This window comes from Sander lucioperca, chromosome 4 (assembly GCF_008315115.2).
Source record: "Sander lucioperca isolate FBNREF2018 chromosome 4, SLUC_FBN_1.2, whole genome shotgun sequence".
NCBI lineage: Eukaryota > Metazoa > Chordata > Actinopteri > Perciformes > Percidae > Sander > Sander lucioperca.
Window position 1 is genome coordinate 14978088 of NC_050176.1, and position 16563 is coordinate 14994650.

The window sequence follows — 16563 nt, forward strand, 5'->3', positions numbered from 1 at the left end:
AGCCAACGGTTCGACTAACTGTGTATGGAACGACACCTCAGCCCACCCCTTCTTCTTGGTGGTCTACAGTCTGGTGTTCCTGGTGAGTTTCAGCAATTCCAGTGGTGGAATGTAACTACGGTTACTCAAGTAGCTTACTGTACTTAAGTACAAATGTAAAGTACTTCAGTTGATTCTTTTGATGCCACTTTCTACTTCTACTCCACTACATTTCAGAGAAATATTGTACTTTTTACTCCACTACAGTAATCTGACAGCTTTGCTTTAGTTACTTCACAAATTTGCACAAAAAACACATGTAGTTTATAAAATACAATGTTTTATTATCAAATAAACTGAGTGTGTTTATTAACTTAAAAAAGGCTTACAACAGAAGGTGCCCTGAGGCAGGTTGGCAGGCAGGCAAAAGGAATATAACGCAAAATCCAAAAAAACACAACAGAAAACGAAAGACTAGGAAAGGCAAAACCACAAGGATGAAGAGACGCAGGGAATGACACTGGGAGGAACATCGTAGAACCGACAAGAGACAAAGAAAGCACAGAGACTAAAGGTAACGAGGGTAGTAATGAGAGACAGGTGACATGGGGGCTGATGACCAGGTGGAACACATCAGGGCAGGGCAGACAATCACAGAGGCGGGAAAACACAAGTCAGAAAGTAAAGCACAGAAAAAAACAGACAAAGTAAAACAGAAAACTGAAGCACAAAACATACACATGGGTAGATCAAGAAAAACAAAACAGAACACAGGTAACGCACAACCATGAACAAATAACAGGGAAACTGAATATGCCTTTTCAGGAGAGGAAACATTTTTGGGGCGAGTGAATAATTTCCTGAGGAAATGACACTCACAGTCGTGATCTTACTCAATCTCATACCCTAACTGATGTCACTGGCTCTTTGCATGTAACCAGACCTCTGCACAACCTTTAAAGACTCTGAGGCAGCCAAGACAAAGATAGTATCAAGACAATGATAGTACCATGGTTGTTTTTTGGTTGGGCACATAAAAGTGTAGTGACAGCTAAATATATCTTCGCCTTTTTCTAACTGACTTGTGTTAAAAAGCTATGCTATTAGGTATAGAAAATAATTAACTTCTGTCTATCAGATCAAATCCTTTGGTCAGCTCAAAATTATTTTGACTGACTAATTTTTAAAGCTTCATCCTCACTCTGTTCACTTCTCTTCATAGGTGGGTCTCCTCCTTAACGGCTTCATGATGTTTTACTTCTGCCGAGCTCAGCAGAAGCCGTCCAGCAGCATGATGATCTACCTGAAGAACTTGGTAGCTGCTGACTTCCTGCTCTGCCTCAGTCTCCCCATCCGCATCACCAACTATGCCACCAGCTCTGCCACCTTCCACCAAGTCAACTGCAACTTTGGCGCCTCCGTCCTCTTCCTCAACATGTACGCCAGCATCATGTTCATGGGCTACATAGCCGCTAACAGGTAGACCAAGCCAGTAAGCCAGTTTGAATCTCATGTTGCCTAAAACAGTCTTCACAATTTAATCAGATCAATCTCAGTTTGTTAATGTTAACGACGAATCCTTCAGGCACGCTAAAGTTAGCCATGTTGTTCCACAAGGCTCAATGCTTGGACCAATTCTATTCATCTTTTATATGCTTACTCTAGCCAATATTATTAGGAAACACTCTATCAAAGGTCCTGACATGCTGCTTTTTGGATGCTTTTATATAGGCCTTAGTGGTCCCCTAATACTGTATCTGAAGTCTCTTTCCCTGAAATCCCACAATGAGCTTTCCTTAGGATGTGCCATTTCTGTGTCTGTAGCTTTAAATGCTATTGAGGAGGAGAGAGGGGGGGCAGGGTGGAGGGTGGGGGTGTGGCCTTGACCAGCTTGCCATGGGCAAAGCAGAGAAAGGGGAGGTAACATTTCCCCTTATGACGACATATAGGAAATATTCCAGATTGGCCCATCTGAGCTTACTTTTTCTCAAAGGCAGAGCAGGATACCCAGGGCTCGGTTTACACCTATCACCATTTCTAGCCACTGGAGGACCATAGGCAGGCTGGGGGAACTCATATTAATGTTAAAAAAAACTCATAAAGTGAAATATTCATGCCATGGGACCTTTAACTTTCACTGTAATATGGATGATACCCAATTATACCTATCAATCAAGTCAGATGAAACCAGTCAGTTAAACTTCAAGCATGCATTAAGGACATAAAATCCTGGATGTTCTACAATTTGCTGTTAAACTCAGACAAAACTGAGGTTATTGTACTGGGTCCTAAACACCTCCGAAGCTTATTATCTAAAGCAGGGCTCTCAAGTTTTGAAGACAGGCAAGAGTGACATTCTATTGTAATGTCAATAGATTGTCAATAGATGTGCAAAATATTGCAATAAGGCTCTCAGGCATTCTGTATTGCTTTCATCTATTTATTCATATCATAGCATAATTTACTTTTCCCTTCTCTACTGCATCTTTTGTTAAGGAAGTAACCTCCTTAAATGTGCATATGACAATTATTCACCTCAATGATACATTAATTCATTTTAATTTATTAATAAACCCCTGGACTGTAATATTGTTAAGTTTGAGCAAGATTTCTGCTCATGTTCAAAACTTTGTCCACACTCAAAATATATGTGTTCTCTGAGATTTGGAGGAGTCGTGATATTTTGAGAAAAATAAAGTTATAATAGTCACTATATTTCAGAAAATAATCTACCTGCACCATAGCCTGTGTGCATTACGTGATTGCTCTGCTGATACGGTAGATCTCAGACCTTCTGACAGACTCAGAGCCTCGTTTGAGACTCTGGTCTCTGAATGAGTGAATGTTTAGGGTCTGTACGCTCCTCTATGCTTTTTTTTTTCATTGGTTGTTGCGTTAAATCTTACCCAGATACAATAGTGCTATTTTCTGATTGGCTATTGTGTAGCCCCTTTCTTTTTTTTGTTTGGCTGATAAGTGGCAGGCTCAACTAAGAACTCCAGGGGAGACGCGCTTGATTCCTGCCGGTTCCATAGTGAGAGCGGCGCGCCAGAGAAATTTTGGGCGCTGCGGCATATTAAATATATTATAAATAGTTTTTCCACGTGAGAAATACAATGTGTGGCAGGAGTGCGTGACAAAAGACCGAAATGAGTGACTGTCACGCTCAATGCGTGACATTTGAGAGCCCTGCTAAAGATATAGCTACTCTGGATGGCATTGCACTGGCCTAGATATATCCTTTATGGCCACATAAAGCAAATCTCAAGAACCGGCTTTTTTTACCTGACTAACATTGCCAAAATTAGACACATCCTGTCTCAAAACAATGCAGAAAAACTAGTCCATGCATTTGTTTTTTCAAGGCTGGACTATTGTAATTCCTTATTATCAGGCTGCTCAAACACATCCCTTAAGACTGTCCAGCTGATCCAGAAGGCTGCAGCACGTGTACTGACAAGATCTAAGAAAAGAGATCGTATTTCTCTTATATTAGCTTATCTGCATTGGCTTCCTGTAAAATCCAGGATTGAATTTAAGATTCCTTCTCCTGACCTACAATGCTCTTAATGGTCAGGCACCATCATATCTTAAAGAGCTCATAGAACCGTATTGTCCCACTAGAGCACTGCACTCCCTGCAGAGTTACTAGTTCCTAGAGTCTCTAAACGTAGAATGGGAGCTAGAGCCTTTAGCTATCAGGCTCCTCTCCTGTGGAACCAGCTCCCAGTCTGGGTTCGGGAAGCAGACACCGTCTCCACATCAAGGTTATAACTGTTAACGAAAACGAACGAAATAACGAAAACTAGGTGGGAAAAAACATTGTCGTTAACTGAAATAAAAATAAAAATGAGGCATTACAAAAAAACGATAACTAAACTAAAACTATTATGTCTGTTTGCAAAACTAACTTAAATAAAATAAAATTATCGAGTAAATGTCCTTAGTTTTCGTCTTTGTCGATCTTTCATAGAGCAAATAACGTTATATCTCTCCGACCTTGACATTTCCCGTAGACATGTATAGTTTCCGACTGGGAACCCAGAAATCCCGACATTCAACGTCAAATTGAACACAACATGTCCGTGGCTCCGTGCCTCTCGCCTGGCATCATAGTGGTACCGAAAGTCGGAAGAAAGCAGCAGTCCTATTTGATTATGACTGTGTCAGATAAAAGCGCCTTGCAGTGGAAGGTGGTAAAATATGTTGGCAATTTATTACAGGGAAAAATCCCACGAATTTGAAAGTACATTTGAGAAGTGCACACAAGCTAGGAGGCTAACCTAGCTTACCTTAAGGAGAACGCAAAGCCCTCTTTCCCCGAAACAGAAGTAAACCCCGGTAACGTTACAGGCATGGATGTATGGATACAGGGCCAGGCAGCATGACGGAGACAACAGCAGGACAGAGAACACTACAGGAAGGCTTTCACCGGCGACCCAATAGCTGCTGGTTATTACCAAAGCCGGTCTATGGAAAGCCATTCCACTCCCTATTAAGCCCCATTGTACCGAATTTGGTTGCAGTTCCACCACTGGGGGTGATTGCGGTCCAGTGCAAAATGAATGGGACTCTATGGAGCTAGACGGCTAAATTTGTCTCTTTCACCTGATTGTCGTTGAGAAATCTCAGATTTGACATGGATTAACATGGATTATAGGTCGAAAGTTGAATGAACGAGCTAGCATTCTGCTAATGAATGCTGATTGGTCAGTGAAAGACTGATTACGATCGGAGATCCCACTTGACTGCATCCGAAGCAGAACCAGAATGTCAGAGTGAATATTTCGGCGTGGTCTTTAAAACATTAGCAAACCTCTTTCTAGCACGTGTATTGACAGGGAGAGCCTAACCTGTCAGCTGTGTTGTCGATGCCTCGAGAGAAAAAAGGAAGTGACTCAGAGCTTGCCGTAAAGCAGAATCTCTGGCCGTATATGTGTATGACGTCATCGACATTTTAAAAGGCTTTTTAGAACAAAAAAGACACTTTAAACAAATCTAACACCCAGCAGTGTGTATTTTCTTAGCCTCCCCTTTCGAATGCAACATTCAAATTACTAGACAAAAAATGATATCCTGAGAAAAGTGGATTTTGAGGGGTATAGCTCCATAGAGTCCCATTCATTCTGCACTGGCCTGTGAGCGCCCCCTATATGGAACTCTGGTGGAACTGCAACCAGTTCAGAAGCCGGAAGTAACGAGAGAGTGCAACTTCTTCCCTTATTAGAAATTCTTTGTTATTACATACGCAGGAACACCAAAAGCGGGAGGAAGCGTGGGTTAATATGTGGATTGATACTGGGATGTCTACACAACTCTGTGAGTCGATTGACTTCAAAAAGTTCGCCACTTTACTCGAACCAAAGTTGAAAACACCTGTTCATGTATGTCTTCTTTAGTCTGTTGGCTATTTAGGTTTTTTTCCTGGAACACGTCACTTACACATTTTGCACACACTACATCTTGTGTAGACTGTTTACATATTTATGACCATATGTAGGCTACATTTTATATACTGGTATTATTGTTGAATACATTGTGAATACATATTTCTAAAATTTTATGATGTTTTTGTTGAGTTATTATTACACAATACTTTTTCTGATCTTTTTGAATCCCCTGACAAATAACCCATATTACAAAAAAAAACTAAACTAAAACTAAGCATTTTCAAAAAATAAAAACTAAACTAGCAAACCCGCTTTAAAAACTAATTAAAACTAAACTGAATTTGAAAACAAAAAGTCAAAACAAAATAAAAATAAAAACTAATGAAAAATGCAAAACTATAATAACCTTGCTCCACATTTAAGAGTAAACTTAAAACTCTCCTCTTTGATAAAGCTTATAGTTAGTGAGCAATGAGTTAAAGCGGTTACCTAGACCGGCGGGGGAAGGTGTACTGTATAGCTGCAGACACGACACCCCTTCTCTTCTCTGCTTCTCTTCATAGTCATCAGATTCATCTACCAACCCTTATAGAGCTGGCTTAGGTTTGCCTTGGACCAGCTCGTAGTTGTCTGCCGGAGAACTTCCTTTGACACACTGAGCTCCTCTCTCCTATCTCTTTTCATCCATGTGCATCCATGTCCCAGTAATGCTTGTTACTAACTTAGCTCCGGAGAGCTTATTTCCCAGAGTCCTTATGTTTTCTCACCTCACAATTTTACTTGGATTGGGGATGGCACCTAAATCATAGTTGCAACTGCTGCCATGGTCCTGCTCGGCACCCTGCTACGCCCTGCAATACCCTGCTATGCCCTACTAAGCCCTACTTCACCCTGCAATACTGTTACTGTTACTATAATTGCCACATACCAACTGCTGTAATTATTATGAATCATATCTCTCTATATCTGTATATCTGTATCAGTGTCTCTGTGTCCCAAACGGCACCGGCAGATGCCCGTCAGCCATAAAGTAATCCAAACTTATGCGCAGACTCTGGCTTTCCAATGAAGTTAACTATTGACGCCTGCCTCTCCTCTCCAGGTATCTGAAGGTAGTCCAACCTTTAGGAACTCACATCCTTCAGTCAGCGCGGGTCGCTCACATCATCTCCACGGTAACCTGGGTTTTCCTCCTGGCTGTGACATGCAGCTTCGTCATCCTGTCGTTCCACACCCAGGAACCTTTTACCTCTGTCCCAGTGAGCTGTCAAGGCTTTCACAGTGGCCAGCACATCTTGCTCTTTAAGATCATACATGTCTTCTCCACTGTCATGTTCCTGTTTGTCCTGGTCTCTCTGGTCTTCTTTTACTACAGCACCTCTCGCAGGGTGTTGCTGGCGCAGCAGAGGCAGCCGGCGTCCTCCAACTCCATGAAGCTTGCAAAGTCGTGCAGGACTATGTTAGTCCTGGTCAGTGTCTTCTGCTTTTGCTTCGTCCCCTACCACCTGATTTGCCTTCCCAAAGCTTTCCTGTGGAGGCATTGTTCATGGAACAAGGTTTTCTACTACGGGCTGGAGCTGACCATCGTAATGTCTGTTCTCAACGTCTGCCTGGACCCAGTCATCTACTTCATCCTCTGCAAGGGGTTCAGAACCCAGCTTAGGCTGGGAGTGGTGCGTGGAAACTGATAATACCCGCTCATAACATTTTAACTGCCAATAATGTAATAAACTTAATGTAATAACTGCAAATAAAGTTATAAACAAAATGTGGTGGGTTTACAGACCAGTTATTCTACAATTACACACAAATCCACAAAGCCATTGTGTTTTTAATAAAGATTTTAATATATTTAATGTCTTTACATTTAACAAATGTCTCAGCACCAAAAACAAGGTGATAAAACTTTTTAATCACAATAAAAGTAATATAATATAAAAAGAAAATTCTAAAAACGTTAACACAGAGAGTTGCACTGGTGGAATTGACACTCGTGACCTTAGTATTTGACATCCAGAGAGTATTTCTTTATCTAGTTACTGATTAAAGCTAGTTACTCATTTTATAGCAAAGATTAAAAGCAAAGCAATATGCTGTACTTCAGAGTCTTTAAACAGTTACAAACAGGAATAGGCTCTCACCAAGGGGGTAAGCTTCTCCTCGGAACGCGTAGCTCCTATGGCGCCATTTTGATGCTAACAAGCCATCACCTCCCGTTAGCATTCCATTGACTGCCATTCATTTTGGCGCCACTTTGACAGCAATAACTTTACATCTGAAGCGTTTAAAGACTCTATTTGTCCATTGTTTATTTCTAAAGAAACACGACAATGTATAAAAGGCTCCATTACCTTGTATCTCACGTTATGGCTCCGTAGCAGACGTTTTTATAAAAATAGGCGATTGTGTCATAACCACGGGACTTACTGTCGCACAGAGAAATTACCGTACAGTACAGGACAAGCTCGCAGGCAGTTTCGACTCACATTAGCTGTTTAGGTTTAATTACTAATGTTAACTAGCATTTCAGTTAGCAATAATTAGCCTGTGCCTATGTTATCTCCTTACATATGTAGCACCCTGCTAAATTTATATATTGTTTATTTTGTGTTCTGTTACCAGAAATACAGTATATCCTGAAATATGGGCCAGTTCAATTGTTCCTGTTGTGTAATACCTTTTTTGTTATTAATATTTAATATTAATTCATATTTGTTATTGAGTTATATAATTGTGAGGTGTTGAAATATCCTCTGTTGTGAGTAACCTTTGAACCTTCTGTCATTTTATTTTGTATTGGGTGGCCAGGTGTCAGTTTTGTTTATTATCCAATCAGTGCCATCCAGAGCGCAGTTTGGCAACCTACCGGATTTTTTTTAGGGGGCGGGACTAAAAAAAGAGAGACGGAAAAAGAAAGTTTTTTTTTTTTTTTTTTTTAACTCTTTATTATACAACAGTCATACAAACAATCAAGGCACAATGTGTTAGTACATTTGTCCAAAACGTGTTTACAGCTTTGAGGTTGAGACAATATATATAGCAAATCAAAATAAAGAAAATAAAGAAAAGAAGATGCTAGGGGTCATTTAGTCCATTAGGGAATATAAGTCCAACAAATACAAGAGTCTTTTGGCGTTTACCTCTGTCATGTATTGTAAAGATGTAGCAAAAAGCTTAAGATCATTCTTCCAACCATTGATGTAGGGTTTGACCTTTAAATATTTGCACCTATGAATAAAATGTTTACAATGCTCAATCAAGTTATTTATCAAGAATTCTAGATTTTTATCCTTTAAAAATAAACCAGCTTTAATTGACATTTCGTTTAATGGTTGTAGCAGTATATCTTTAGATTGAAGCCAGCATTGAAAAGACAGCCACAATTCATTAATCGGTTCACAGTGAAAGAAAATATGTTCGACCATCTCAATATCGCTCTCACAGAAAACACAAGAGTTACTTTCCCAATTAAATTTTACATGTAAGAAGTGATTTGACGGATAAATATCATTTAATATTTTAAATGTCACTTCTTTGGCTTTTGGTGGGAGAGGATACGATAAGGATCGTTTCCTAATCTTTCTTGCCTCTTCATCACTGTAATATCGGAGAATATATTTTCTTTTCAGTTGAAAGGGATAATATTTTATACATAATACACTTTTAATAAATTTGTTAGAGAACTGTTTGCTGTTCAAACTGACACCTTCAACACAAAGAGGCCTCATCTCTGATATAACATTAGCATGAACCAAAAGTTGTTTGGTCATTGTTTTAAAGGGAATTGGAATGGCTTTTATCACTTTAGTGTATTCTCTAAACGAACATTGAAGACTGAATTTGTCACAGAATTCTGTATGGTTTAAAATTTCTCCAGAATCATCCATTAATTGAGACACATTCCAAATTCCTTTTTCCATCCAAGTGTCTAAAAACAATGACTTCCTATTGGATAAAATGTATCTGTTATTCCATAGGGGTGTATTCTGGGGAGTAAAATTGTGTTTAAAAATCAAATTCCAATAGAGGAGAACTTGCTGGTGAAAATCTGATAACTTCGTTGGCAGTTTACATAGATCATAATCACATCGCAATAAAAAATTAACACCTCCCAACTTCTTGAAAACTGCATCCGGTATGGTGAACCAAAAGGAGCGTTCGTTAGAAGTATATGAATTCAGCCATTTTAATTTAAGAACACCGTTCATAACCAAAAAATCAATTGCATTAAGTCCACCCTCTTCAACACTTTTAATCACATCACATTCCTGATATAATGGCATTTATTTTTCCAGATGAAGTTAAAATTTGTTTGGTTGATAAGTTGAGCCATTTTATCTGAAACCTCCAATGATACGGAAAAAGAGTGAGAAGTGAAAAAAAAGTGACGAGAAAAAAAAAAAGAGACGTAGAGATAGCTACGAGCTAGTTGTAAGTTATGTACGATTGATTACATTACTGGTCATCAAAGTTAAGAGCCGGGGGGATTTTTTTTCTTGGTTTTTTGTTAGTGTGTAACCCTGTTAAAACGGGAGAGTGAGCTTTGTCTTGGAGCAGGTTAAATTGACCACGGAGATTTCACTGAAGTGGAGCTAACGCCATAGCCATGTGCGAACTGCTACTACATATTCAGAAACCCACTTTGCCACCGAGTTTCTGAATGCTGCCACCCATGTTGCTGCAATAGATGTGCTCAGGATTCGCGCTGCAGGTCGGAGGTGTCTGTGTTTGGGACGGACGGAGTTTCAGGACGGGTTTCCTCATTGTGTATCTCACCACTGGACAGAAGGGTTCGGATAGATGGTCACTATAATCTTTCTGTTACCAAGGAACCGTGAGTACAGACAATATTCTCTGGAAAGATTTCCACTGAGCTCCAACAAGCAAAACTGTATGAAGGTAAATATGGTGCAAAAAGGGAGAGCTTGTAGAATACAATGTGAGAACTTGCAGAACAAAAAATCTGAACTTGTATGTTAAAATTTGCACTTGTAAAAATTTCATTTGCACTTGTAAAAATAAAATTTGCACTTGTAAAAAATATTCACGCACATGTGATCTGAATTTGAAGTCATACAAAGAAAAAAAACATGAGAGCTTGTAAAAAAAATCTGAACTTGTAAGTTGAAATTTGCACTTGTAGAAAATGTTCACACACCTGTATTCTGAATGTGAAGTTACAGAAAAAATATTCACAAATGTGTAGATTGATATTTACATGAACACAATGACAGCTGCAAACTTATAATGCAACATTTACTCGTATACTTTTTTTTTTACTGTGGTTCATTTTCCATCACAACCACAACTCAGTGATTACAACCTCTGGAATCTGTCACTGCAACTTCACATATGTGCTCTCTCGCATCACAAAGTGGCCAATCTGCGCATCTTGACTTTCACAACACTCTTGGCGATACATTTGGTGCAAAACTAATTTGTACCTGTGGACTTAGACTGTGGAGCTCTGAGCTAACAGAACGGGAAAAGCCTTCTTATATACAGTCTATGGGAAAATCAGGGTTTCTATCGCCAGATGAGGGACAACTCTGTCCGAATTAAATTTTTACAAGTGCAAATTTTAACATACAAGTTCAGATTTTTTGTTCTGCAAGTTCTCACATTGTATTCTACAAGCTCTCCCTTTTTGCACCATATTTACCTTCATAAAACTGAGACATAGTAGAAAAAACCCCGGGGTATTGTTCAGTCATTTCATTTGGACTATGAGGACATTTTGAAAGGTTAACTCACCTGGTTCTGGAAATAAATATAAATACATTTTGAGTATAGCATTCAATCTTTGTGGTCTGATATTTAAGTGTGTGCGATTGAAATGTGATTTTATTTTTTTTTATTTTTGCAAATAAGGGTTATAGTGGTATATGTGCATGGGAGTTTTATGCTCACAGTGAAAAAAGCAAACAAACAAACAGAGCTATAGCTAAATAGCTATATTTAAGCTAACCAGGCCTCTCTACACTTTAGCAGAGTCGCATGCCCGAAGTTTTAGTTGCTGTGGATACATCCTAACTTTAAATTCTAGTAACCTCTCACCAATTCATTCCCCATGCACATGGTAAATCCCAGTGGAATTGAGTAGGAGGGTTACACATATACCTATGCTCTCCGTCTCTGCAAGATTCAGAATGATTGTGATTTCTCTTGGCACAGCTACCAGAAGACTTACAACTTTCAGACAGGTTGCTCACGTCACATTTACGTCGTCTCTCTCAGTTGGAGGCTGCGCAGTAACGCTCAGCCATCACCGGAAAAGTGCTTCTAATGGCCTTCACTGGTCTCCATCCAGAGCAACGGGATCTGTTGGTCCATTTTATATATGTCTATGGCTCTCACAAGTGCAAGATTGGGGAAACTCCACATTTAATTTAAAGCTCCACGCAGCAGATCCTGTCCTGTGTGGAAACCCAAATAATGAGACCATAAAAGGCACAAAATTCTGTAGCAATATTGACATATACATGCGTACGCTAACCTACATTGTTCTACATTGTGTGTGGAGCTCGCCCTCCCTGAAAGAGACACGAGTTCCCCATGAAAGCCTCATTTGAGATATTCAGGGGGAACTCAAAAATATTGTAACTTTTGGTTTGAAAGGGTGAATCAAATAATTTTCAGTGCCTTTAAATAGTATCTGCATAAATTGAAATGTCTTGATAATATATTTTTCGCACATAGATGGGTCCATTCATGCTATGTGCGCTTGCATATTGTACCCTAACACAACCGCCACTCCTGAAAAATAAGGCTGTCCTGAAAGCCACAGAATAATTTGAATACTAGCCCTTAATATTTTCAAGATGTGTTCAGACAGAAAGCGGTGCAAACTTTTTGTTTGGCCTTTGGTTTATTTGACCCAAAAAGCAAATGTACTTACTGTACACATGTTAGGTGTAAGCTAGCTAGCAACAGATACACCAAGTTCAACCACACCAGGATTGGGTTCAATTCAGCCTGAACTCACCAGAAACTCTGATTCTGTTTTTTCACTACAATCTCTTTTTTTTATCTGTATACATTAATGAAGCAAAAAACTCTGAATGAGAGACAGTGCTGCCTGGAAGGCACTAGGATTAGGCAATGGTTATGGTTAGGGTTAAGGTTAGGGTTAGGTACCTTGAATTCAATGGTCACAGCGCTGCCTGGAAGGAGACGTTGGGGGCTTAAAATACCATCGAGCCGACCAAGACCACGATGGTTCAATGGTCTTTCCAACACTAATCTATGCTCATGAGCTTTGGATAGTGAGAAAAATAATTAAATCATGGATGAATTTAGTTTCCTTTGCAGAATGACAGCACTCAGACATCTGGAAAAGCTTGAACTGCTGCTCCTTTGCAACAGTTTGGGGTAGCTGAGGTAGTTCAGGGATCTGACAAAGGACACCTCCTGGACATCTTAGGCAAGTCAAACTGGAGGGGGTCCCACTGCTGCCGACCCAGAACACTGGAGGGATTATTTTGTATATGCCACCATGCCTGATGTCTCAGAGAGGACCTGGCTAGAAAATGGATTAATAGAAAAAAAGTGCAGGCACCATTACAAATGTGGGATCACAAAAGTCATGAGAATATATCTTACAGTACAGACTTGATTGCAATCCATTGAGCTGCTAGGATGGCTGATATGTCTTTATGAGTCATTGTATCCTGTTTTTAGCAACTAGACAGGAAGATAAAAAGTCAATGTGAGAATGAACATGTTATTTAAAGTAATGCTGTCTTACTGCGATACCATCATACCCACATCAGTGGTTTGCTGCAGCCCTTCTCCTACTGTAAAAGCTGTGTAGAAGGAAGCAGTGAACAGGTTAATACATGAAACCTCCCATTAGTTCCTTTATGTGATACATCTTGATTTTTTGGTCACAGTATTGTCTTCTTGGGCTGACTCTGGCAGCAGTTCCGTTAGTGTTTTTGTGTATATGTGGATCTGTAATTTTGGTTCAACTTCGTTAGATCAACCAGAAAAAAAATGAGCGATCGAAGAGGAGAAGAAGTGACTTCATCCTTCAACTGGTCAACAGTTATAAACCAGAACAAAGCCAACGGTTCGACTAACTGTGTATGGAACGACACCTCAGCCCACCCCTTCTTCTTGGTGGTCTACAGTCTGGTGTTCCTGGTGAGTTTCAACAATTCCAGTGGTGGAATGTAACTACGGTTATTTAAGTACTTAAGTACAAATGTATGGTATGGTTGATTCTTTTCAGGCCACTCTCTACTTCTACTCCAGTACATTTCAGAGAAATATTGTACTTTTTACTCCACTACATTAATCTGACAGCTTTAGTTAGAAGTTACTTTACAAATTTTCTTTTTTTTTAAGATTATTTTTTGGGGCTTTTCCCTTTATTTTGAAAGTGGACGGACATGAAAGGGGGAGAGAGATGGGGGATGACATGCAGCAAAGGGCAGCAGGTCGGATTCGAACCCTGCATTTTTGCACTCAAAACACATGTAGTTTTATAAAATACAATGTTTTATTATGAAATAACTGTCAGGTCTGAGGAAAACACCAGGCTTAAGAGTGTAGAGGCAAGGAGGCAGTGAAAAGGTTGAGTGGGTTTATTAACATAAAAAAGGCTTATAACAGAAGGTGTCCTGAGGCAGTCAGGCAGGCAGGTGAAAGGAATATAACGCAATATCCCAATAAACTTAGGAAACAAAAGACTAGGAAAGGCAAAACCACAAGGATGAAGAGACGCAGGGAATGACACTGGGAGGAACGCCGATGAACCGACAAGAGACAAAGAAAGCACAGAGACTAAAGGTAACGAGGGTAGTAAAGAGAGACAGGTGACATGAGGGCTGATGACCAGGTGGAACACATCAGGGCAGAGCAGTATGGGATTATTTTTGTGACTTTAATTCCAAGCAAAACTTCTCAAGTATCAAACAAAAAACACTAACTCAAGCAAAAAAATTGTCACCTCAAAGGTAAAACTTAAAACTTGCAAACAAAACATTTGTGTAGTCGTAAACTATTGGTATTTTATTTGTTTGATATTATCTCCTTTTGTTTACAGTTCCCTCTGCTTCTTTCTCAATGATCAGTCTTCTGCTCTCTCCATCACATTTGCAGTTTTGCTCCCAGCTTTCTCGTTTGCGCTTCCAAACTCTTTGCTTGCAATTCTGACTGGCACAAACATCTTGCGTGAGCAGGTCTTACAGGGGTGCATCCCCATTGGCTAATGGGTTTTTGGAGTGTGTTTGAGTGACAGCTCAGTGCCTGCCTGCACCTGACGTTTCAGTGCAGCTAACGTTAGACTTTGGAGGACACACAAACCACTCTACAGCGGATTCCTACAAGATTAAGATTAAGTGTAAGTATTGATCATATATATTGTCTGTGATCTACGTTGCAAGCATGGTTACTAGACATTTGTTGTTTTGTTGTTAAGTTACTAGCTAGCTAGTGAAGCTGTGTAAGTTAGCATTTAACGTTAAGCTAACTGCTAATGTATAGTAGCTACATGCTGCAGGACCCAAGCAGAGCTACGATGCTGTCGCAGGTAGGTCAGTAACGTAGCTATATGGTCTATTATGAAAAATTATTATCCAGCTAACTACAAATAGTTGTGGTTGCTATTGGTCTGATAATACACAATGCTGGGGTATTGGTTAAGTTGTACAATGTAGAAGTTGTAAATATAATGTATTCTATCTAGAGGTTGACACATACAGCACATATGCAGTGTTAGCACTGCTTAACTGGTTCATCTTTATAGTTATGTGCTTTATTATAGCATAGCATAGCATAAAAACAAACTCAGTAATGATAGCTACATTTACAGCCAAGAGGATGACATTACAAGACAACAAGAATGACAGAATGTCCATCTGTACTTTCCTAATTATGACAAAGACTGGCTATGTCAGAGACTCTCAGGTGAGAGCAGGTTCAGGTGATCCTGTAATTCGTGCTCCTTGAAATTCAGTCGTTGCCCGGCAACTGGAACAGGGTATGTTCAGGAAACACAACACAAAAACAAACCAGACAGACAGGGAAAACATGCTCAAGGAGATGGGTTCGTGACAGGCTATGCTAACTCTAATTACATGTATTCTGTTGCATTTGCAAGTAGGTCAGCATAAGGAAAGTGTTCATAGTGTTTTTAAAGCCTACACATTTGCTAATGGCTACTTAAAAGCAAGTTATTTTAATTGTAAATCACCCAAGCTTAGAAGCCACATTTATCAGTAAGAACTTTGTTACCATTTGATTTGTGTAAGGAACTTTGTTAGCCTTCGGTCTCTCTGTGGAGGAAACACTACGTTTGCAAAGGCTTCTAACAGCCAGGGTATAGACCAATAGAGTATGTATTGATCATATTTTGCTGAGATACTCAATTAACACTTACAATAACCTTTTTTCTGAAGTTTATTTTCATTTGTGTACTTGTAGTTTCTAAGTCCATTGTATGTCAATATATCATACTACAGTATACTGTAATTTAATTTGTGTTTACATTGTTTTACTGTAATTATATTTTAAAATGCACATAATATATTAAAACACTTTACATTCACCCTTGTCTGTTTGGTTCATTATATAATACAGGAAATAAAGATGAGACTATCAAAAAACTTTATTATTCAAGTACAGATACATAAACACATTGAAAACATTAAATGCATACATACACGAAATTTACATTAAAGAGGTTGTAAGGCATTGTAAATGTTCAGAGTCCGGATGGCTTTCTTACTTGTCAGTCCTTTTAAAGTTTCAAAATATAATTTCATGTCATTTTTAAATTGGTGAATTTTCGGTTTTCTTTCAGACCATTTACATTTATGGATATAACATTTGCCAAATAAAATTAAAAGATTCAAAATGAAAACATGGCATTTATCCAAATAATTTCCTTAATAGTAAAAAATGCTACCAGGCTGTCTTGGTCTGTTCAAGCGAATGGGGAGTGACGTAAGTAAAGAAAAATGGCTGACTTTGATGTGGCTTCTGCCTTCTCGCAGGCTGCAGCGAGATGAACTTGCAGCAACCTCGGTTTTGCATATTCTAAGCTAGCCGTAAACCCCCTGTGATGGCCTAAGCCACACAGGTTAAACAGCCAGCAATGGTAATATGTACACAATTTCACCCCATGCTTTTTAGTACACATTAATTTATTGTGCAGTCAGCCACACCCCAAACAATTCCAACATTAAAA

At 39.2% G+C, this 16563-nt stretch overlaps 2 protein-coding genes across 2 annotated transcripts in view; both read left to right on the plus strand.

The window, feature by feature from the left end:
- On the plus strand, positions 1 to 7134 carry LOC116042783 (P2Y purinoceptor 14-like). The gene is made up of 3 exons (XM_031289153.1): positions 1 to 82; positions 1202 to 1458; positions 6472 to 7134. Exons 2-3 carry the CDS (start codon positions 1226 to 1228, stop codon positions 7055 to 7057), a joined length of 819 nt encoding a protein of 272 aa, XP_031145013.1. The 5' UTR covers positions 1 to 82; positions 1202 to 1225; the 3' UTR covers positions 7058 to 7134.
- Positions 7135 to 13268: 6134 nt separating this feature from the next.
- The window catches only part of LOC116042702 (P2Y purinoceptor 14-like), a 28729-nt gene continuing 25434 nt past the window's right edge, over positions 13269 to 16563 (plus strand). Inside the window, exon 1 of the mRNA XM_031289009.2 lies at positions 13269 to 13514. Within this exon, the coding sequence (XP_031144869.1) occupies positions 13365 to 13514 (150 nt within the window). The 5' untranslated portion in view covers positions 13269 to 13364. The remainder of the gene's footprint in view (positions 13515 to 16563) is intronic.